Here is a 22,828-nt window from a genome sequence, read left to right as displayed (position 1 = left end):
AATAACACATGTCGACGCTCCAGATTCCAAGACGTCACACAAAACCTCAGCTTCAGCACCTGAAAGTAGACCACCGCAGGCTTCCCTTGTTCACAATATTTATTCCAGGGACTTCTCTTCTGCTGCCCTGTGACGAGTACGCAATGTGTGCTCTCTATTTAGGTCTACGCATTGATGTGTGTGCAATTTTTAAGGATTTGTGTGATCCAATATGCTGAGACACACAAAATTGAATAATTGCTAACTGATAGCTGCAAGTTAATGCGTGGTGATTCTTTCATTGCTTGCAGGTGGCATATTATAAAACTCAGCTCTCCTTCTCCGGCGATCAGTTGGATCTTGGCACAGCACTGGGGACAAGCCGATCGTGAATTTGAGTTACGTGTTTGTTCTGTGTGTCGCTACGAAGTTTCAATTTAAAGTCCTCCGCATAGCCCGTAGATCAGTGATGTCAAACTCCAGTGCTGGTGGCCCCGCAGTGTCTGCGGGTTCTCGGTGATGCGCTTCGGCACGACTGATTTAATTTAAATCGTTTGTGCACGCCGTGTAGTTGAAGACCTTATTTGGTTGCTGACTGAAAGGTAATCAGGGGGGGGAATACAGAAGTAGGCCTATCACAAATATCCTGCAGTTTTTTTTTTTTGTACAGTCCTATTGTTAGCCCTAAAGAGAAATGCGCAAATATTATTAGATTATATAAGTGCAAGTACCCGTGTTACTCCAACATTAATTTAATTCATTGCGATATTTGTTTTCCTTCTACTGGCTTGTATTTTACTCGGATTATTCTCAAATCTCAGTTGCATCGTGTCGTTTTAATATTTAACGATAAATTAGACGACTCATTGGTAGCCATTTAATGGGGTGTCTTTTGTCGGTCCTTATCCCATGCTTGCTTTTCTTGCGGACTGCCTGACACCATCCTTTCCATCGTGTCGTGTCATCGTTAGGCAATATGGAGTCATTGGTTCAATCGCAGCGTGCTGCAGTTTAAACCACCGGACCACACAACTGTAACTTGGTTTAGACTCCAGCTCAAGACGCTGCAATTAACCAACTGATTTTAATTCCTGCAGACGACTGTGTTGTAAAATGTGTTTTTATATTATTTATTTGGAAGACTACCGCCTGTGACTGAGAGTGGAATTGTCTGTTATCTGTCAACAAACGGCGTCTGCTGTGGCCCACACTTCCCTCTAAATTACGCATTTAAAAAAATAAATAAAAGTACTAAATTGCTTGTAAGGTCCTGAAACCTTCATTAAAATTTCAATAAATTACTAAATCGTTATCTGGCCTGAGACATACAGTTCCTCGGAGAGCACCCAGGCACCAGGGTCCAGGGTCATGCCTCCTACACAGGGGTGCACAGTAAGGGCCGCTTGTGCCAACTTCTGCTCTTAATCATTTAATTTCCTAAATAATGTCTTGATCAGACATGTGTATATGCACCAGCTGCAGACTAGAAGTGTAACCGAAATGGTTTACTCTGCTCAAGTACAGGAGGGAACCAGGCATAATTTCTAGAGTTAAAATAAATTAAGGTAATGGGTTGGAACAAAACCCAGCTCGCAGACCCGCCCTCCAGGACCGGAGTTGTGCACCCCTGCTCTAACATTTACCTTTTAAAAGCAGGTTACACGACTTAACCTATGGTAAAGGTTATTCGTTAGCATTCCTGGCCGATTTTGAAGTGACGCACACTGCAATCCAGGCTACTTTTGACGAATTGGACTGTAATTAGCTTTATTGGCTCGTGCCTAACAGAACGCCAGTTTTGTCGCGGGTTTACTTCACAGCTCCGTTGCCATTTATTTCCCATTTTGGAATTCCCAGCATTACAATTAGGCTCGTTTAATTTCGTAAATTCAGTTCCGGCGGACGCCAGTGCCCTCCGCAAGGCATGCCGCCTGTAGGCTACGGCTGTCCCTGTACTGAATTTCTCGCTGTAGCAGAAATTGTAATATACATAGGTAGGCTAGTACTGTTTAGTTATAGACGGATTTTACCTGCTTCTCAAATTAAGTGTGTTTTTATTCGGATTCTGAAATATATTTCTTGCCAAATATAGTTTCCCCGATTAAATGTAGGCATATTTTCTCTTGGTGAAATACTGTATTTAACTGCGGTTTTCCCCACAGAATACATTTTACGTCCCTGAAAAAGTATTTAACCATATATCAAAGAATGGTTATTTTCTCGTGCGGGGAATAATCTGGCCAATCGAGTGTGGACGCCGTAATTAATGCTGCTCAGTACAAAACCGAAGCTTAGTAAACGAGGGGCGCGTTCATGATATGTGTGCGCGTGCAACACTGACGGCGGAGGCGCTTCGGCAATTGCGCGCCACCCTCAATTTCATCCTAGACTTCTCTTCCCGTTTCAGAAGACACTGCATTGCACCTTTAGTTTTTCCCAGTCTATCTCGATCACTTGCGAGACATCGGCCATTTAATGCGTTAGAGAAGTAGACTATTTATGTGTCAGATATATGAATGCATGAATGCTTTATTTGTGGTGTTGGCTACCAATTCTCTAATCTCAAATAGACTAAACAAAATGCAGGAGGAAAACTCTTCACATTTGTATTTACAGAGCCCTCCAAAGTTTGGAAACAGTATTGTGTAATGTTATTTTATGCTTAAGGCTGTTGGATTTGAGATGAAGAGTTGGGTGTGAAAATAACTTGCAATGCAGCCAGTAGCGCACTTTCCATTAAATATATTATTGGTATCACCTTCAACCAAAACCAAACGCATGAAGAATGGTGTTAATTGAGCGACACTCTCCACACACAGACGGTTGCATAAATAACTGATGGTTCTCTATGGAGACAGAGACCATTTATTCTGAGTCTATGCTATTTAGCTCACTCGAGATAGTAACTCTGTAAATACTGCTCTGGCATCAAGTAGGCGATTGTCTAAGATTTAATTTCGTCCATTTTTAATTGGCCCTCTCTTAATTTGGAGCAATTGTTACAATTATTCAGGCAAATTGCTTGTCTTTGATTGATGACGTTGCAAAAAAACCCCCCCCAAAAAAACGTTTTAATGAGATGCAGTGAACCGCAGCACCATACTAAACACAATGTCATCTAGTGCTTAAAAGAGATTGCACACCTATTAATTGATGGAATGGATCGTTAACGGAAAGGTCTCTTTCGGTGGCGGAGATTTCACACCGTGAAAATTCAATCAAACTGCGTTTAGTAGGGCGCTTTTAGTCTTATTTCGATTCAATTTCAATTGAAGGGAGAAGCAAAGGAATGTGTGATTATATGCGCCCACGTCCTCGCATTGTCTGCACCATATCTCCTGAAAAATCAATAAAAGGGAGATGCTCAGAAGAGATAAGGAAACTCAGTAAAGTGTGAGAATTATTGATACAGCTCCAGTCTAAGCGCCTTCAAGTGAGATGAAGATGCTCTTGAATGAAACTGAACTTGGGTGTTGTTTTTCGCGCAGCTAATAATTATTTATACAGCACCGTTAATGGCGCGTCCGTTGTGCTTAATCAGTGAATAGTGTAGTGTATGCTGTTCGCTTATAGCCGGAATATAGCAATCAGCCAATGAGAACTGCTTCTTTCATGGAAATCACACGCATCCGATCCGGACCGTTTGTCCACTACTGCGTTCCCCACCATGTTTTACTGAGTGGACTGGTGTGTTTCAGGCAATTCACCGCCCTGTGGCGGAAATAGGCCTGCGTTCACATGTACGGACCGTCACCTGACCAGACTAAAATTGCCTACCACCGTAAAATGAATCAAGATGCGTTTTGTTGTAAACGCGCTGCCGCCCTGACCATTATTGAGCTACAGATAATGTCCTGGGATGTCCTCGTGCCGGCCTGTCACTGGCAGTCAATAGATAATTAAAGGGACAGTCGGATCTCGGGTTTGTGTTGGAAAGAGCTGTGTGGATTTTCAGTAAATGAGCTTCCTCGCTGGCTTCTCATCAGCACATAACGGGTCCGCTTTGATATATGATGGCATTAGTGCGCTAATCATTGAGTCCCAAAGACATTACTGGGACTACAACAGGAAACTATCAATCTTCGATGACGTCATCATCTGCCACTGACTGTGACGTCACGTTGTTCTCCTACGTCCTCGCAATTCAATTTTGCCTCCCCCCCAAAGTCTCCGGTCTTAATCTCACGAGCCATACTGCTCTTGTCATCCAAGACCATGCAATGACATACGTTTGCAATCCAAGACACTTGCATTATGTCAAAAAAATAATACTGTAAATGTATTTTCCGCCAGTTCTCAGAAGGATATATCAAGGTTACGAGCATAAAGCGAGGTAAATTAAGTATTTTAAACTATTATTATTTATACGAATATTTGTAGAAATACGTTTATACAAATGAGACACCGAATATTTCACTTCAAGAACCGAAGCAAGGAGAAGTTAAATGTTTGCAGACATAGCAATAGCCTAAACATGCAGCTTTTTGCACATTCAATTTCATTTAATTTTCTTTTATTTTTTCATATAGGTGCACTGTACAGGAACACTGTCAACAAAAGAAGTATAGCCTAACGTTTTTTTAACAGTCATTTACAAACAAAAAAGAAAATCTGTAATGCCCTTATACAGGTATATATATATATATATATTTTGTACTCATGCAGCCAACAAACATCTTTTGTAATGAAATAACAGGAATGACCTGTCTTGTTATTTGTTCGTTGATTGTTTGGAATGACATATTCTGACAATCAGTGTTGTCCCACTCGAGAGAGGCACAGGGTAAATGTCCCAAAGCGTTTGTCTTGTCTCGTTGTTTGTGTGTTGTGTGGATATATTTCCACAATCACTATTTTTTTTCTGTATTATTCTATCTTCAATGTCTTGCCTTTATCGTTCTTTGTAATTGGCTGAATGTGAAGCACGTTGAGCTACATTTTATGTATGTGCTTTATCAATAAAGCTTATTATTCATTATTAGTATGATTGATTTCCAAAAACTATGGGTCAGTCTTGGTAAAAAAATAAAATCCATGGGCCATTTTGACCATGATGCTAATTTAGTTTTACTCTTTTAAAAGGTCTTGAGGAGGTGACTGACAGGACTTGGACTGACAGCCCCAACTGAGGCATACGTCACCGGGTGCAGGATGCTGAAGGTGAAAGACTACAAGAGCGAGCTCCAGTGGAATAGCCTATCCGTACAGACTGCGGGCATTTGCACGTTCCTGTACGTTAAGATTTTAACTGAATGAAGAAGTTATGAGTCTTAAACTGCAGTGAAGCTCGACGATAGGCATCGAGCGGTGTAGGTTTTACATATCTCGTTAATCTTAATACCCCCACTGGGCCATCTGAGAGCGGTCTTCTGTCACCCGCTGAATTCGCTCTTTTCTCCTCTGTCGCGCACCGAAGGGATGGCACGGCACGGCCTTGCGGCTCCGTGCAGGCGGGCGTGTAGTCTACGACTGTGTCAGGCATTCTGAACGCGCGACGTGAAGACGCTTTCCAATTCTTGATCCTCTTTTCCCCCGAGTGAACGAACACAATAAGTCTATATATCACATCAGATTGTCCGAGGTCAAATAGCGCACTCAAACGCAGAGGGGTCCTTAAAGGCGCACATGACACAAATCATCGCCTTTTGAATATCATTTTGGAAACTTATATAAATATTTTCAAGAGATGTCGCTCTGATGCTGACACACACTGAATTAAAGGTGACGTCTTTCAGTCCGATGCTACTGTAAATTGACGTGTAAAAGCAATTATCTATACAAGGACGTAACCTCGGTATGGTTGGTTGAGGAGACACTCTTCTACACAGTTTTTGAGGTGTGAGAATGAAATCAGCATTGCCTTTGTAGATCCGAAGGAATTAGTGAAGGACCGCCGGATTAAAAACAGACCTTTTCCTTTAATTTCATTTAAGAATTAAACTACATAACATCACAAATTGGTTACATGTATCTGCACGCATTAACATGTTAATTTTTTTCACCGACCGCAGTTCTAAAAAGAGGAAATGCGAGTGACAGATTAATTGATTTTAGAGGGGACAAATCAAGTCTTGCCTGGGACGTGTCATTCGCCAAAAGATGCCATTACGCCGATGTAAACAAATAACTAAGCCTAAGCATAACTAATAATAACTGTTCTTATTACAAGTAGTCCCGTATTACAATTGCCATGTCACACAACCACTCTATAATACACTAGCTACTGTATTATTGTAACAGCAAAGTGAAAACTTTTCACCCGTAGGCCTTATCAGCGGCTTTCATTCAGTCAAAATGCTACGTTTGTACATGTATGTAAACATTTACTTCAAAAACAATTTACCGCGGATAAATTAATTAATTTAACTGGTCAAATTCTGGAATGCCACGTACGAAATAATTGCCCCGTATGGTCGTACACTCTCTGAAGAAATTGTTCCAAAAGGAACCTTTTGATTCCATAGCGGAACCCGATCACGTATGTCGGGCAAAATGGTTCCTTGTCTGGGAGCTCTCCGGCTATAATAGAGGGTTCTGTAAACAATTAAAAATAGTCCCTTTCCCAGAACCATTTTCTGAGATTGTATATGGTGCCCCTATTACATTTTGAAATGCAGCACATTTATAAATAATAACACTGGTCACAATGTAATTTATGAAGAGTCCAGTGTAGTCAAAGTCTGCTTTGTATGGAGAAATTGTGTGCGATTTCGAAAATGGTGGTGATATTAACACTAATGCATTTAGAGACACCCATGTCTCCAGACGTGTGAAAAGATTTTTTTTAGCAGTAAATGTTCCCTCGCGCGCTCAGCGTTTGCATTAGCTGCAGACTGCAGAGCGTCTGTCTTAAGAGCGAGCGCCACCTCCTACTGTGAGCCGCGCGTGCGTTATCTGTGTATCCTTTACCGCGTGTAACGTCTGGGCAATTCGAATAAAACGTGTGGGCTTGATATTTCAATTTACAATTTGGTGTTTTTATTTAAGATGTAACTACGACGCATAGAGCCTATAGATTTTCGCATGCAATTTACAGGCAGATCATTTATTCTGCGGTCTCCACGTACCTTTGTTTTCGTAATGCAATTGCTCTGTTCGTCGTTCTTATTTTTATTTCAAGGACATGTTTATAAAGCACATCAATTCGATGAATATATGCAGTACTAAATAAATGCATGTATTGAGTGTTATCCGGACTTCCCGCTCACCGTGTCTCATTGCGTCTCCCTGCCGCTCTCGCGCTGGTCTTGTAGACTATCTCCTCACCAGACTTTCTCTTTTTCTCCACTGAAGTGGTGCGGTGAAAAATAACCTGCCATCTCATGTCAATATTGAGTAATTAACGGCGATATTTATTAATGTATTACTTCTTGCAACATTTATTCTCGGCAGCTCTAGACTGATTATATTATTATTATCACTTGAATGTTGATGCTTTGCTCATAAGCCTATAGGCTCATACCTTCATACTTGTACTTTTATCGTACTGCTACTAGCCTATGCAGAATATTATTATTATTATTATTATTATTATTATTATTATTGTTATCGTAGATCGTAGTAGTAGTAGTTTAGTAACAGTAGTCGCCTAATAACAGTAATAGCAGCAACACTAGATGTTTGGAAAATGTGATATAGGCCTAATGCGAATTGCTTATTGCCATTTTCTTATCCTATTTTATGTAAACTAGGATGAAATGTATAGATATACATGTCCCGTTTTTTCAAGTGTTGGCTCTACAAAATACCAAAATGCTAGGATACTACTACTACTACTACTACTAATAATAATAATAATAATAATAATAATAATAATAATAATAATAATAATAATGATAATGATAATGATAATGATAATAGTAATAATAACAATTGCAATTGCACGTGAATATAAAATTCTGTGTTGCCTGTTGGACTTTAATTCAATTTACGGCACCATGACGTCACCTTAGTTTAAAAAAAAAAAAAAAAAAAAAACAGTACATGCCAAGGCATTCATCTTCATGAAAGCAGTAATGGATAATGTGATGGATTTTATATGCTTCGAAGACCTCCTGCCATAGTGGGTGCGCGAGATCGGAGGGCCGGGGGCCGTAAACTCGGCACGTGCGTTCAGTCGCTCGGATTTGGGCAACATCCTATCGCTATTCTCACGCTCCACGTGGCACGGTTTACGTGTGGCTTTTGCTGAGAAAATATTGCTATAGATTTTAACTAAATGAAGAAATTATGAGTCTTAAACTGAGAAAATATTGGCAATCTTTAGACTTGAAAACATACATTAATTAGGATTTTTTTTTTTTTTTTTTTTAAGGAGGGACTGAACACGCGCCCCAGCCTGTTATAATAAGTTAACTAGACAAAACCAACCATTGGTATAATGTTCACACTTTCAAATTCCATATTCGTATTAAATATATAGAATTAAATGTTTATTTTGCGGGGCGAGGGTTTTTTGCGTGTTGAAAGAATACGTGTTATAATAGGATAAGTATATACATATAGATCATTGCTGATATATACGTTATGCCGGTCTACGTTGTTGCACAACTTACTTTAGCGTATGCGCTCTCCATGAGCATTAGGCTTGCGTAGGCTGACATACACAAACCTGACATATTTTATGTGCATGTTTATCTACTTCATAAGAATAACGTATGTCCTTTATTTGATAAGGTTAGGCTTGCATGGTCTAAAGTGTAGCAGTTGGGGCCGGCAGATTAAGGCTACTTGCAAAACAGCATGAAGTCGCGCTGGAGAGGACGATTTTGTCAGATTTATTTTTCGATCGTTAGTGAATTTGTCGGGCATATACATACATTTCGAAGGAATGACATTTGGCCAGTCCAGGTGAATCCAAGTGCGCCGGTACTGCATCCGTACCTTTGGGGCTCGTGAGCAATGGTCCCTCCGGCATCCACGAAACTGCCGGGCACCGGACCTTGCCTCCGGCGCGCTCTCGTCCTCGTGCGTTAACATCTCTCCACTTAACCTTCTTACTGCTAAACGCGACGTCTTGCGTACATATAGCTGGGCTACTGGAGGGGGGGAAATCTATTTAGTTGCTCACCGTGCTCTCTCCCATGTGTTGTCTAGTCTTATCTACGCAATGGACAAATTACTTTTTGTCAGGATAGCTGAAAAGGAAAAAGGTTGAAAAGGACAGAAACTAAATTGGCACAAACCACCCGCCCCCCCGCCCCCCTCTCTCTCTCTCTCTCTCTCTCTCTCTCTCTCTCTCTCTCTCTCTCTCTCTCTCTCTCTCTCTCTCTCTCTCTCTTCTCACACACACACACAAACACACACACTCACTCACTCACTAACTCGCTCTCTCGCTCACACACACACCACTCAAAGCTTGTCTTTAGATCTTCAGTAGGTCGCTTTTATTCAAGACTTCGCTCTTGGCGGGAGGCGCAGCTGGCTTGATCGCGCGCGGAGGCAGCTCTCGGGAGATGCAGCCGATGAAGTTCCATCGCTGACCCCCAGAATATGATCGAGGAACAGGAATAAACCTAATCGGATTTATCTTATTTTGCGTATTTTTTTCCCACAAGAAGAAGCGTGTCTCCACATTAATCGCGCGATTCACGACAGGAACAAATATTTTAACCATGCGATGGAACATGATACCAAGCCTTCCGTACGCGTGTGGCGTTGGATTCTTTTTGATTTGGATAACATTTCGCATGGCGGTCGTTCAGGGTGTTGCATCCCAACAGGAGCTACCTTTATCCGTGTAAGTGCTGCCTTCTTTACTGAGCAATTTCGAATGGTTTCTACATTAACACTGTCTGTACCAACACCACAAGTAAAATTTAGTAGCGGCGATTTTTTTCCCCACAGAACAGCATATTCACAAATTCCTCTCATTAAGTACTGTAAACGATACGTTAATTATTCCGGCATTTTTTCATAATTCACACGTCCTCATTTCCAGGGTGGCTTTCTGCATTTTTTTAAAACCAGTTTTTCTAATTAATATAATTTATTCCGTAACATCAGCAGGGCCCCCCATCCCAAAAGACAGAACCTAAACCATCAGTGTTCAGACCCATGACAACTGCTCAACCCTGCTACTCTGACCACCGTCCCACATTGCTGTTCAAATCATTGCTCCAACTCCTGCTTAACCACTGGTCCATACTAATGCCCCAACCACTGCTCCATGCTAATGCCCTACCCACTGGTCCATACTAATGCCCCAACTGCTGCTCCATACTAATGCCCCAACCACTGCTCCATGCTAATGCCCTAACCATTGGTCCATACTAATGTCCGAACCACTGCACCATACTAATTCCTTATCTACTGCACCATACTAATTCCTTATCCACTGCACCCTACTACTGTCCTAACCCCTGTTCCATACTAATGTCCTAACCACTGAACCATGCTAATTCCCTATCCACTGCACCATACTTTCCTGTTCTAACCGCTGCACTATACTAATGTCCTAACCCCTGTTCCATACTAATGCCCCGACCACTGCTCCATACTAATGTCCTAACCACTGTTCCACATTCACAGTATTGCTTTACACTGTTGTCCATGATGAGAAAGCTGGTCGATTGTGGTGAACCTAGAATTAGTGAGCGAACCCCAGGACAGTGTGTAATGTACAGTACACGAGGGCTCTTTGTATGAGCCATGTACGCCATCTCTATTTCAGTGTTCATGATGGCGGTGGGGATCTCCGACACTAATCCCTCTCCGATCTCCCTTTTCAGAGTCAAGCTGTGGGCCTCTGCTTTCGGTGGAGAGATCAAATCAATTTCAGCCAAGTACTCCGGATCACAACTACTGCAGAAGGTATTAAATTGTTCTGTGCACAGCCTCCTGCTAGGCACATGTGATACTATGGGCGACTGTGGTGCTGCCCTACTGACCGTGAAAGTTGTCCTTTTGACCCCCTGTCAGGCCGTCTCTCGGCCTGTGACAGGCTGGCTCTAGGGCCCCAGTAGCCCCGCCCCCAATTGCTTTTGATTTTCACGTTCATCTGTGACCTAAAATTGTTACTTTTCCATTTTACTTCTGAACTTATTTATTTATTTATTTATTTATTTGTTTGTTCGAATCCCCCGTCGGCCGGGGCCTCTCAGTGCGGAGTTTGCATGTTCTCCCCGTGTCTGCGTGGGTTTCCTCCCGCAGTCCAAAGACACGCAGGTTAGGCTGATTGGAGAGTCTAAATTGCCCGTGGGTATGAGTGTGTGAGTGAATGGTGTGTGTGCCCTGCGATGGACTGGCGACCTCTCCAGGGTGTATTCCTGCCTTTCGCCCAATGTATGCTGGGATAGGCTCCAGCCCCCCTGCGACCCTGTTCAGGATAAGCAGGTTAGGAGAATGAATGAATGAATGAATTCCCTAAAAGTGCTGATCTAAGTGAAAACCCATTAAGATCAGAGTGTCGTGAGCAGAGTAGAGTTCAGACCCGCAATCAATGAAAGAGGAGGTTTGGAACGAACACAATGGCAGTTTGGCGTCGGGATTCACCGAAGCGCAGTGGAAGCTCAATGGAAGTGCAGTGGAGGCGCAGTGGAGGAGGCGCAGTGGAGGTGCAGTGAGGCGCAGTGAGGTGCAGTGGAGGTGCAGTGGAGGCGCAGTGGAGGCGCAGTGGAAGTGCAGTGGAAGTGCAGTGGAGGCGCAGTGGAGGCGCAGTGGAGGCGCAGTGGAGGCACAGTGGAGGCGCAGTGGAGGCGCAGTGGAGGCGCAGTGGAGGCGCGTGGAGGCGCAGTGGAGGCGCAGTGGAGGCGCGTGGAGGCGCAGTGGAGGTGCAGTGAAGTGCAGTGAGGCGGAGTAGAGGCGCAGTGGAGGCGCAGTGGAGGCGCAGTGAGGCGCAGTGGCATTGCGGGTCCTGACGGTGCGTTTGGTGGCGCCGGCCTGCTCGCTCCGTCAGGTTGTGTGTGATGACCACATTCCCATAATGCCATTATTCCCCGGCTGCTGCGCTGCTATGCTGCAGTGCGTTACATCACTCAGATAACAGACAGGAGGGCGCGGGGGTGCTGGTTATCTCCCCTTCTCAGCTGCTCCAGAGCCCCCCCCCCCCCCCCCCCCCTCCCCGTCATTACCCCCTCCCCTGCACATCATGGCTGTGGGAGCTGCAGCCCTCTCCAAAACTCACAGGTGAAACAAAATCACGCAATTTCCTCAAACAGGGCCAAGCAATTTTTTTTTTCACTGGAGGGAGGGAATGTGGATTCAGAACATTGACTTGATGGGACGGGATGTGGGGCACTGGCTATTACACACACCTTTCTCGCTCATACACACACACACACACTCGCTCGCACACCCACACACACGCTCAAACACACACTTCGACCTGCGTGCTGCAAGGCTGCGGTTTCTGTGGCGTTGGCGTTTGGTGGCGGGAGTGATTTCTACCATTCAGTGACAGAGGTCAATGCAGCAGCACTACTTCAGTGCTGTGGTGTAGATCCGGCCATCTGTACTTGCAGCACCAGCGCCGTCAGATACCCTTTCGATATACCCGCTCTGTTCAACGAACGATGGTGCAAACGCCCTGTATGTATCCTGTTTAAAAAAAAAAACAACCTTTCCGTGATCATGAAGGTTTTCTGTGATTGGTGGAAAGACGAGTGCAGTGTGATCAGAGCCCCTTAGATTTTGGGGTTCAAAGCAGAATTCCACCCCATCCCCCCTTCCGTTTTTGTCTGTGAGATTGTGAGTGTGCGATGGGTGTGTGTAGATGAGAGATGGGAGGGTATTTTGCACAGTGGGTACGGGCTAAGATGGGGCGTCTGTGCCTAACGTTGATTAACTGTGGCTTTTGTGAAATGGTAAATATGGTGTAATGGCGCGCTGCTCTGTTGACATGCTCAAATGTGTCTGTGAGATAAGCTTCAGCTGGGCCGTCTCCTGGCATCAGGTTCTCCTCTAAACCCCGTGTGATGAATGACTCTGCTTGACATCACAACACTGCCGTTTATCATCACACTGCCTGGCAGTGCAGATAAGACACTGTGCTCCATACTCCCCCCCCCCCCCCCCCCCCCTTCATTCTTACTGTTATTATCTGTGTGTGTGTGTGTGTGAGAGAGTATGTGTGTGTGTGTGTGTGTGTGAGAGAGAGAGAGAGAGAGAGAGAGAGAGAGTGTGTGTGAGAGAGAGTGTGTGTGAGAGAGAGTGTGTGTGTGTGAGTGTGTGAGTGTGTGAGTGTGTGAGTGTGTGAGTGTGTGAGTGTGTGTGTGAGTGTGTGAGTGTGTGAGTGTGTGAGTGTGTGAGTGTGTGAGTGTGTGAGTGTGTGAGTGTGTGAGTGTGTGTGTGTGAGAGTGTGTGTGTGAGAGAGTGTGTGTGTGTGTGTGTGTGAGAGTGTGTGTGTGAGAGAGAGAGTGTGTGTGTGTGTGTGTGTGTGTGTGTGAGAGAGTGTGTGTGTGTGTGTGAGTGTGATTCTGTATGCGTGTGTGTGCGCATGTCTGCTTCTGCATGTGGGCATGTCTGCTTGTGTGTGTGTGTGTGTGTGTGTGTGTGTGTGTCTATGCGTGTGTGGGCATGTCTGCTTGTGCATGTGTCTGTGTGTGTGAGTGTGTGTGTGCAGTGGGGAAGGGGGAGGTCTGGGGGGAGCAGTGGAACATAAAATTGTTGTTACTATCCAAAATCAGCTTTCAGAGAATATGTAAACTGAGGTCTTGACTCATTTTTGTTACAAAGAGTAGGGGTTTCACTTCAAATTTCTGTACCTCAATTTACGTGTAATTTGTTAATAATCTTAATTTGAGTGTTCTGATATAAAATGGCTGATATGCATCACCCTGGCAGGTGCTATAAATTGGGGCTGGCTGGAGACAGATGTGCAAACCAGACATGGGATTTTACTGGCATCTAAGGGGTTAAGGTAGTTTAAAAAATTGGACTTGGTTCTGCTGCAGGAGCAACTGATTTCTCATTTGGGTCTGCCTGTAGGGGGCGCTGTAGGGACGGGGCCTTCCTGCAACACGCCACGTCGCTACGGACGATCTGCTGTTCCCCTCATCAACATCAGCATCAGCATCTCACGCCATGGGCCTCTGACCCCGCACAGTACCACCTAAAAGCGTAATCAGATTGGCTGATTAGACAGGGAAAATACAATTATTTCAGGGTCCCCCCCCCCCCCAGCACTCCTGGCTCCTTCGCGTGTCAGCACTTTCTGGACAGGACCGCTGGGCCTGGTCCGCGCTGAACTGGAACCCGCGGGTCAGTGAGTCACTGTTAAGAGGCTTATGTCCCCTAACACAGTGCGCGCCCAAGCAGCTCCGCACACACGCGTGGGGGACCAGGGGCCCGGACGCGCGGGCCCCCAACACAACCCCGCACACACACCCCCACACGTCCCCCTGTTTCTGTCACCTGCCAGCCGCTCGGGCCGATTGAGACCAGATTGTAATCAATACCCTGTTTGTGTTTACTTACGGACCTGTTTTATAGTCGCATTCTTTACTGTTCCGCTGGCCGTGTGGGAGAGGAGGAGTGTGGCGGGGTGGGGGGTGGAGAGGTGGAGGGATGTTGGCGGGGGGAGGAGGGGGGGGGGGGTGTATCTGGCTGGCACATGCGCGTTCAGTGAGGCGGGGACGACAGGCGTGAAATTAACTGTTCCGCCTCATCGCAGGCCGATGTTCCTCTTCTGAAGGAGCAATTTGTCCTCTGGTGTGCTGAGAGGGAGAGAGAGAGGGAGCGAGAGAGAGAGAGGGGGGGGGGGGAGGGGAGGTTCTGCCCAGGACAAAGCAGCAGGATGATTCCAGATGGTCCTGTCTGTCGGGGTAGGCCCCGCTCTGTCGGGGTAAGCCCCGCGCCGTGGACTTTAAAAGGGGGGTGAGTGAGATGACAGACAGGGTCAGTCTGCGTTACAGAAGCCACGTTTATACAAAACATATCTGACCATTGCTTCAGCATGCCTGAATATATCAGCTCCTGTATGCTCATGTGCACAATATTCAACTGTGTATAGTATACTATTTGGAAAAACATCTAAATGCCAGTAAACTCTTAAACTCGAAATAAGACAACTCCTGTGTGAAGTAAACAACATAAAACAAACATGAAAAAGCCAAACTTGCCTTGGTCTGAAGGAGGCTTCATGAAAAACCAAACACTCAGAGGCCATGAGCCTGAAATTTCTCCAAAACAAAACGGCAGCCTCTGCCCTTATTGACTGACCTAATAGAGACAACAAGAAAATAAATTGGGCTGATTTGCCAGCAGGCTGTTTATATCTGTAGATTCAGTTCCAAGCTGTGTACGCATAGGTTTAGCCTGAGCTATGTGTGCCTGTAGCGTAGTGGTTAAGGTACATGACAGGGACACGCAAGGTCGGTGGTTTGATCCCCGATGTAGCCACAATAAGATCCGCACAGCCGTTGGGCCCTTGAGCAAGGCCCTTAACCCTGCATTGCTCCAGGGGAGGATTGTCTCCTGCTTAGTCTAATCAACTGTACGTCGCTCTGGATAAGAGCGTTTGACAAATGCCATTAATGTAATTTAATGTAGATTTAGGTTCAGCGAGGCCATATGCTTCTGTAGGTTCAGCCCCAGCTGTGTGTGTCTGTAGATTAAGCTGTTGTCCGTCGTCCTGAGGGCCTCAGGAGGCCTGGAGAGACTGGATGAAGCTCAGACAGCGGCTACAGAGGGCTGGCTGCCCACTCTGTCCCCGCTCAGGATGTCACACTTTCGGGTACGGCCTGCAGAGGCTGTGAGTTACTGTGGGGTAATCTTCCTGCAGGTATACGCGTTCAGGTGCAAGCGTCGTGTGTTCGCTTTGAAGTTCACGGTCTGTTTTATCTGAAATGTGCTGAAGTATGATTATTATTGTGAATGAAAGATTTGTTTCTCTTATGTTTTGTTTTTTGTATGGCCTAAACCTAGTAGTGAAAGGGTTGAACATGTGAATATGTTATCTGAGGGTAGGTATAATAAGCTAAAGCTTCAGCCTACACCTTTTCGGTCAATATTGTTATTAATTATTTCTATGTGCATTGATTCTGTAAAAAATGTTAATAAGGACAATAAATTAATTAGTAATAAAGTAATAAATTACAAGTACTACTACTACTACTGCTTGACTATCCAAACCCTCTCTGAAGAGGGGTTCAGATTGTGAGTCATCACTGCGTTTTGATAAGCACTGTCACACATGAGCCCTACCTGGTCGTGTGAAGGGGGTTGGTGAGACAGAGACGCTTTATTGTGTGATGTGACGGTGTGTCACCCCTTGTTTGTCGGCTGTGGCGGGAGGTTTTACAGAGCCAGCTGACTACGAGCACGAACCTGAGTCTCTTTCACTTGCCTTGATCTCTACACAATCTCAATCTTCACATCGTTCACACGATCCTTCGGCTTAAATATATGGTTTAGCCACATCATCGTAGGCTTAAAATAAGCACGCTTAGGGCTCTGTTTCCTGGCCGGCGCGTTGGTGTGCTGCGAGCTGAGGCGTTGGCAAAGCTGTATTTTCATCATGGGTTTGGAGACTCACCTGAGCCGTTTTAACTGCAGTTAAAATGAACGTTCACTGCGACTTTTGTTATGCCGGGCGGAGCTGCAGGAGGTCTTTGGGGATAGCTGCAGCGGACATCGAGGGCAACACAACAGGTCCCTGCCTCTCTGGCCAGTACGCCGTCAGCTCTGCGGCCAGCGTGAGCCATAGCACTGTCTCTAGTCAATGAGTTGCTTTGTGTATGCCAGATTATAATAGCACTTATGTATAGTTATTGTTGTACTCGGGGTGTTCTAGCTGCCAACCATGGTATGCTAGTTGGTAAGTTGATGTATTCATCAAGGGTTCATGTTGTATTTATGTGATCATGCTTGGATTTGACTGTACTTTCTTCTAGGGTCCTCATCGCCCTTGTCCCTGGGTTCGATTTGCATTTCATTCTACGTGGCTCGGGATGAGAGTGTCTGTAAATGCCTGTAACATAATGTAATGTAATGAGCACATTCTTTTTCCTTGATGCCTTCTCCCAACACAATGTGGATTTTAGCCGCGTTTTGGGTGCCATCAGGGCCTCCCTCCACCCAGCCACTCACGTATGTCAATCAAGAGGGGGTAACTAACCTATGGTGCTAATCACCTGGTGACACGGGAGGAAAGGATTGAGACAGATGGATCCTGTCGCTGTTATGCCGACAGCATCAGCGATGCACATATGTAGGCCTGCAGCACGTGCACAAGGTAGCTGAGGCATAAACTTGGCACATATATTCGCTCTCGCTCAGCCTATGGATAAGATAGCGAACACATCTCTGACTCAATTACTTTGTCGTCTGCGCTAGCTAGCTAGCTCATCAGAGCAATGTTGAACTGGATGTACTTTTCATTCGGTTGATCTGTAATATTTTTGCTTGAGCTAGCTCAAATAGACCACGGAAACTGCCAGGACACTTTCTGCGTCCGCTCTTAAAGGGAAAAGAGGTAATTTGATTGGCTATGAGTGAATCCAGCTGCAACACACCCACTGATAACACATTCAGCCAAAAATACAGACATTCAGGAGGAGGCAGGCCCAGTGCAGCCATGCGGTGTGCCATTGGCTGCCCCCGTGCACTGTGTGACATTGATTCTGGAAAGTTCCCATAATCATAGGCTTAGACATCTACTCTCATAATTAAATTAACGTAATCATAGGCATAAATGAACACTATTTTAGGCTTAAATTCACATAATCGTAGGCTTAAATACAGACCGACTTATTCTTAAATTCACATATACATGTAGGCTAGAAATGCACACCACACTTGCATGTCTAGGATGGGATTGCGGTGCCAAATATCTCACCTGTGTGTGTGTGTGTGTGTGTTTGGGGGGGGGGGCGTCTATGATGGCCCTTGGGGTGGATCTAAATGCATTTTTTTGCGGTGGCTCACATTAACTTCTACTTCATTTTAATACATTTATTCCTTTTACCAGTTACAGTAAGCACAAGAAACACAGGTGCCGGCACACTGATGGTTGTTTTACGGTTATGACTGTTAGTGATAACGTTGTTATTTCTACCATGACAACATAAGTACCTTAATGTTAAACATGTTTAATATAATTCAAAGGTGGCACGGATGGTGCAGTGGGTAGCACTGCCGCCTCACAGCAAGGAGGTCCTGGGTTCGAATCCCCGTCGGCCGGGCCTCTCTGTGCGGAGTTTGCATGTTCTCCCCGTGTCTGCGTGGGTTTCCTCCGGGTACTCCGGTTTCCTCCCACAGTCAAAAGACATGCACGTTAGGCTGATTGGAGAGTCTAAATTGCCCGTAGGTATGAGTGTGTGAGTGAATGGTGTGTGTGCCCTGCGATAGACTGGCGACCTGTCCAGGGTGTATTCCTGCCTTTCGCCCAATGTATGCTGGGATAGGCTCCAGCCCCCCTGCGACCCTGATTGGGATAAGCGGGTTCAGATAATGGATGGATGGAATATAATTCAATTTACATGTTTTGTTCAAACAAACATTTCAATCACCAAGATTAAGGTGTATAAAATTGTTCACGGAAAAGATAATTGCGGACAATATCGCTGTTTTATTCTTTACAGTTGAAGGGAAATTAAATGACTGTTTTTTATCCGGATTTTCCTCTCACAGAAATATAAAGAATATGAGAAATCTGTCCGAGTTGAAGAAATCGACGGACTGAAGCTGGTGAAACAGCTGTCTGAGAGTATGGAGGAGATGTTCCACAGGAAGGCTGAAGCAATGAGGGTATGACACACCACAGAAAAACTCTGAATTCACAAACACACCTCAAAAAAACTCTGAATTCACAAACACACCACAGAAAAACTCTGAATTCACAAACACACCACAGAAAAACTCTGAATTCACAAACACACCACAGAAAAACTCTGAATTCACAAACACACCACAGAAAAACTCTGAATTTACAAACACACCACAGAAAAACTCTGAATTCACAAACACACCACAGAAAAGCTCTGAATTCACAAACACACCACAGAAAAACTCTGAATTTACAAACACACCACCGAAAAACTCCTCATTCACAAACACATCACACAAAAACCGCTCATTCACAAACACACCACAGAAAAAACCCTCATTCACAAACACCCCAGAAAAACTCTGAATTTACAAACACACCACAGAAAAAACTCCTCATTGAAAAACACACCACAGAAAAACTCTTAAATTTACAAACACACCACAAAGAAAAACCCTTATTTCCAAACACACCACAGAAAAACTCCTCATTCACAAACACACCACAGAAAAACTCAGAATTCACAAACACACCTCAGAAAAAACTCCTCATCAACAAACACACCACAGAAAAACTCTGAATTTACAAACACACCACAGAAAAACTCTGAATTTACAAACACACCACAGAAAAACTCTGAATTTACAAACACACCACAGAAAAAACTCCTCATTCACAAACACACCACAGAAAAAACCCTCATTCACAAACACACCCCAGAAAAACTCTGAATTCACAAACACACCACAGAAAAAACCCTCATTCACAAACACACCACAGAAAAAACCCTCATTCACAAACACACCACAGAAAAACTCTGAATTCACCAACACACCACAGAAAAACTCTGAATTCACAAACACACCACAGAAAAACACATGTCTTATCTATATCCCACACATTGTGCACTAAAACTAATTTATATCACAAACACACAAGACACTAAAACTCCTTACCTACACTCATTTATCAGGAACACCTGTACACCTACTTATTCATGCGATGATCTAATCAGCCAATCGTGTGGCAGCAGTACAACACATGAAATCACGCATATACGGGTCAGTAGCTTCAGTTAATGATCACATCAACCATCAGAATGGGGAAAAAATGTCATCTAAGTGACTTTGACTGTGGAATGATTGTTGGTGGCAGACAGGGTGGTTTCAGTATCTCAGAAACTGCTGATCTCCTTGGATTTTCATGCACAACAGTTTCTAGAGTTTCCAGACAATGGTGCGAAAAGCTAAAAAATTGCACTTCATTTGGTGCAATATTCACTTATTTGAATTAAACAGCCAAAGCCAGTCTTGGGGTGAAATAGCCTAGAGGTATTCAGACATAGAGTGTAATCAAGTCTATTTGAATGTTAATTGCACACTAAGAGGGTTTATTCGCTTCTAAGATGGGCCAAGTGCACTCTGCAAGTGTTGTTTTTTACTAAAGATTTTACCATGTATCATTTTTGGAGAGCAAAAACAAGATCTGTCCTGATTGTGTTCTGTTGTTTCAAACAAGTTTATCTTTTCTCTTTTTACAAAATAACACACTGGGGTGGACTAGGTGGGGCAGTCTTTGGTGATAGTATGATATGAAATATTATCTTTTCAAGCATAATGCATTTGAATTCAGGAATGTATTTCATTTTAGAATATTTTATATTCACACCTTGTATGTGGAAGTTTAGTATGTGAATGTTTTTGAACACAAATATATCAAATATGTGAAAACTAAACAATTTCAAATCCAAATATCCCCTGCAAAGACCCATTTGATTGTATTTTAGACATAAATCCATTAGCTATTAGCTATTACTATTATGAATATTACATCATAACTCTTGATGTCAGTGGTCATGACTTTAATATACTTTCTCAGCAAACATACAAACCAGTGAATGCCTAGACTTAGATCACCCTGTTAGAAATATTGTGTTACAGTTATTAATTCATGTATACACCATTTCATGTGTATACTTTTTTATTTGTATTTTATCATCTTTGAGGAAGAGCAGATTTTGAAAGAAAATACATAAGAAATGGGCAGTGTCTTTAGTCATTAGAGCTTTTGAATTGAATTTACACGTACCCTGGAATGCATTTGCCCACAGTACCCAGTGGAATCTGTATGTGAGCTGCAGCATTATTGACAAAGTCTTGTTGAGGCCTCCTAAATGAAATAAGGTAAAATGACATTTCAGATTACGAATAAAACATAAAGCGGATAAAACGATCGATTCGGTTCTGCTGCTGTTATCTCTGTGAAGAGATATTGGAGGTATATAAAATATAAGAAATACCAAAACTGGAAATGTGAGTATGTGCGCATATGTATGTGAATGTGTATCATGCCTGCATGCTTGTGTATGTATATATTTTATGTGTGTGTGTGAGCTATTATAATTAACTAAAGCATTACCAAGGGGATTGCAGACATCATGACAACTGCCAAGAAAATACCACAATTGAGTACAGGTATTAATCGATTAATTAGTTGCTATATGGTAAAACATTGAAATTATTAAAGTGTATATTTCAAGTCGGCCGTGTTCATTCCCGAATGAAGTGACCATTCCGGCGTGTCCTAACGTACCTTCACCCTGTGACAGGCAGGACCTAGTTTTGAAATGTAATTTTTTTTTTCCCACATAAGATTTTAAAATAGATTTTTATTATTTTTTTCCTCCCGGAGTGATTATTTAAGTGCTGACACACGACGGATGGTGCATTTCCAGAAGGTACAGAAATAAATTGAAATGGTTTGCACTAAATTTTGATTTTGTTTATGCTGCAACTATGGCAGTCCGTGTTTGACAGTTATTAATAGCTGTTCCGCTGTGTGCTGATGACGGCAGCCGGTTTCATACGGGCACAGCTCTGGCCACCCCCAGCGGAGCTGGGACACGTGTTCCTGAGATGTGGGTTTTGGGGAGAAAAGGGCAATACTACTAACCCTATGAAATCATGTATGGTCATATGGGATTTTTCGAGGGAAGTTTAACAGCCCATTTTTGTATTGGGCCCAAATGTAGATGTATGGGGTTGGTTGAAATTCTAATTTCATCCCACTCAGTGTTTAAAAACCAGTTAACCTTTTTTAAAAAAAATATTGATACTGTATGATTTTTCTAATTTTCTCATTTGGTGGGATTGGATAGTTGTGCAGTGCTATTTTGACCCTCTGTAACTGTATAAAGTGTAAGACAATATAGAACCATTTTTATTTTTTAAAAAGATTTATTTGTGAATGATTCCGGCGGCACTTTCCCATACAGGTGCCCAACTTTCACTTACTGTTCCTTAGGCTCGAAAATTCTCACAGATTTTTCAGATTTATGGATAAAATTACTCGTAATTTTGGAGACACACTACATGTCAACATTTTTCTATTACAATATTATTGTGTTTATTTCAACTGTTGGGCTCAATTTGACCCAAAATGTAAAGCCAGTCATAAGATCGGAGCATAATAGGACGGTTAATTAATTTCTACTGAAATTCTCCTGATGGGAATATCCATGACTTGGCATATACACAGTTTTTTTTTAAAACACCTCAGAATCAGACATCTGCACCCACACATTACTGCACATGCATCTGTTTGACTTTAAAGGTGTTTACACCCAGAGAATCTCAAATAACACTTCCACATTAAATACAGCATTTACCCAACACAAGGTTTACCATCTGTGAGCCAAATGTGTACACATTACAAATCTGAATCACACAATAATGAAAATATACTTACTGTATATCACCATTTATTGTGTTGTGCTATCCTGGGTTCTTGTGTGTCTGTGAACAGTTATTTTTTATTTACACCTTTAGACTCTTGGAGAGGTCTGCCTGTGTTTGTTTTTTATAGATTTTGCAGTTTATGTGTTTCTTTTTGAGAAAATTTTGGTTGATGGCATTTGTTCCATTCCTATTTCATCTAATTAATTTAAATTTTACCTCTTTTCTCCCAAAACTTTGTTCTTTTTAATTAATAACTGGACATTTGTTGTCTCTCTGTTTCTGTGTGTGCCTGCATGTATGGTTGTGTCTGTGTATGGTTGTGTATGTGTGTATGTGCGAGTCTGTGCCTGTGTGTGTGTGTGTGCCTGCATGTGTGGCTGTGTGTGTGTATGCATGTGTGTGCATG

At 43.3% G+C, this 22,828-nt stretch overlaps 1 protein-coding gene across 2 annotated transcripts in view; it reads left to right on the top strand.

Annotated features, from left to right (window-relative positions):
• Positions 1 to 340: 340 nt before the first annotated feature.
• LOC133109699 (voltage-dependent calcium channel subunit alpha-2/delta-3-like) overlaps positions 341 to 22,828 on the top strand; it is a 71,640-nt gene continuing 49,152 nt past the window's right edge. Inside the window, exons 1-4 of one of the 2 annotated variants that reach the window (XM_061219192.1) lie at positions 341 to 377; positions 5,062 to 5,210; positions 10,710 to 10,791; positions 18,550 to 18,666. In XM_061219192.1, the coding sequence (XP_061075176.1) occupies positions 5,131 to 5,210; positions 10,710 to 10,791; positions 18,550 to 18,666 (279 nt within the window). In that variant the 5' untranslated portion in view covers positions 341 to 377; positions 5,062 to 5,130. Of the gene's footprint in view, positions 378 to 5,061; positions 5,211 to 9,400; positions 9,719 to 10,709; positions 10,792 to 18,549; positions 18,667 to 22,828 lie in introns of those variants that run through there. The other variant, XM_061219191.1, reaches the window with a different exon arrangement.

The sequence above is a fragment of the Conger conger genome, chromosome 14 (genome assembly GCF_963514075.1).
Source record: "Conger conger chromosome 14, fConCon1.1, whole genome shotgun sequence".
NCBI lineage: Eukaryota > Metazoa > Chordata > Actinopteri > Anguilliformes > Congridae > Conger > Conger conger.
The sequence above is the reverse complement of the archived record's forward strand: the minus strand, read 5'-3'. Positions and strand labels throughout refer to the sequence as shown.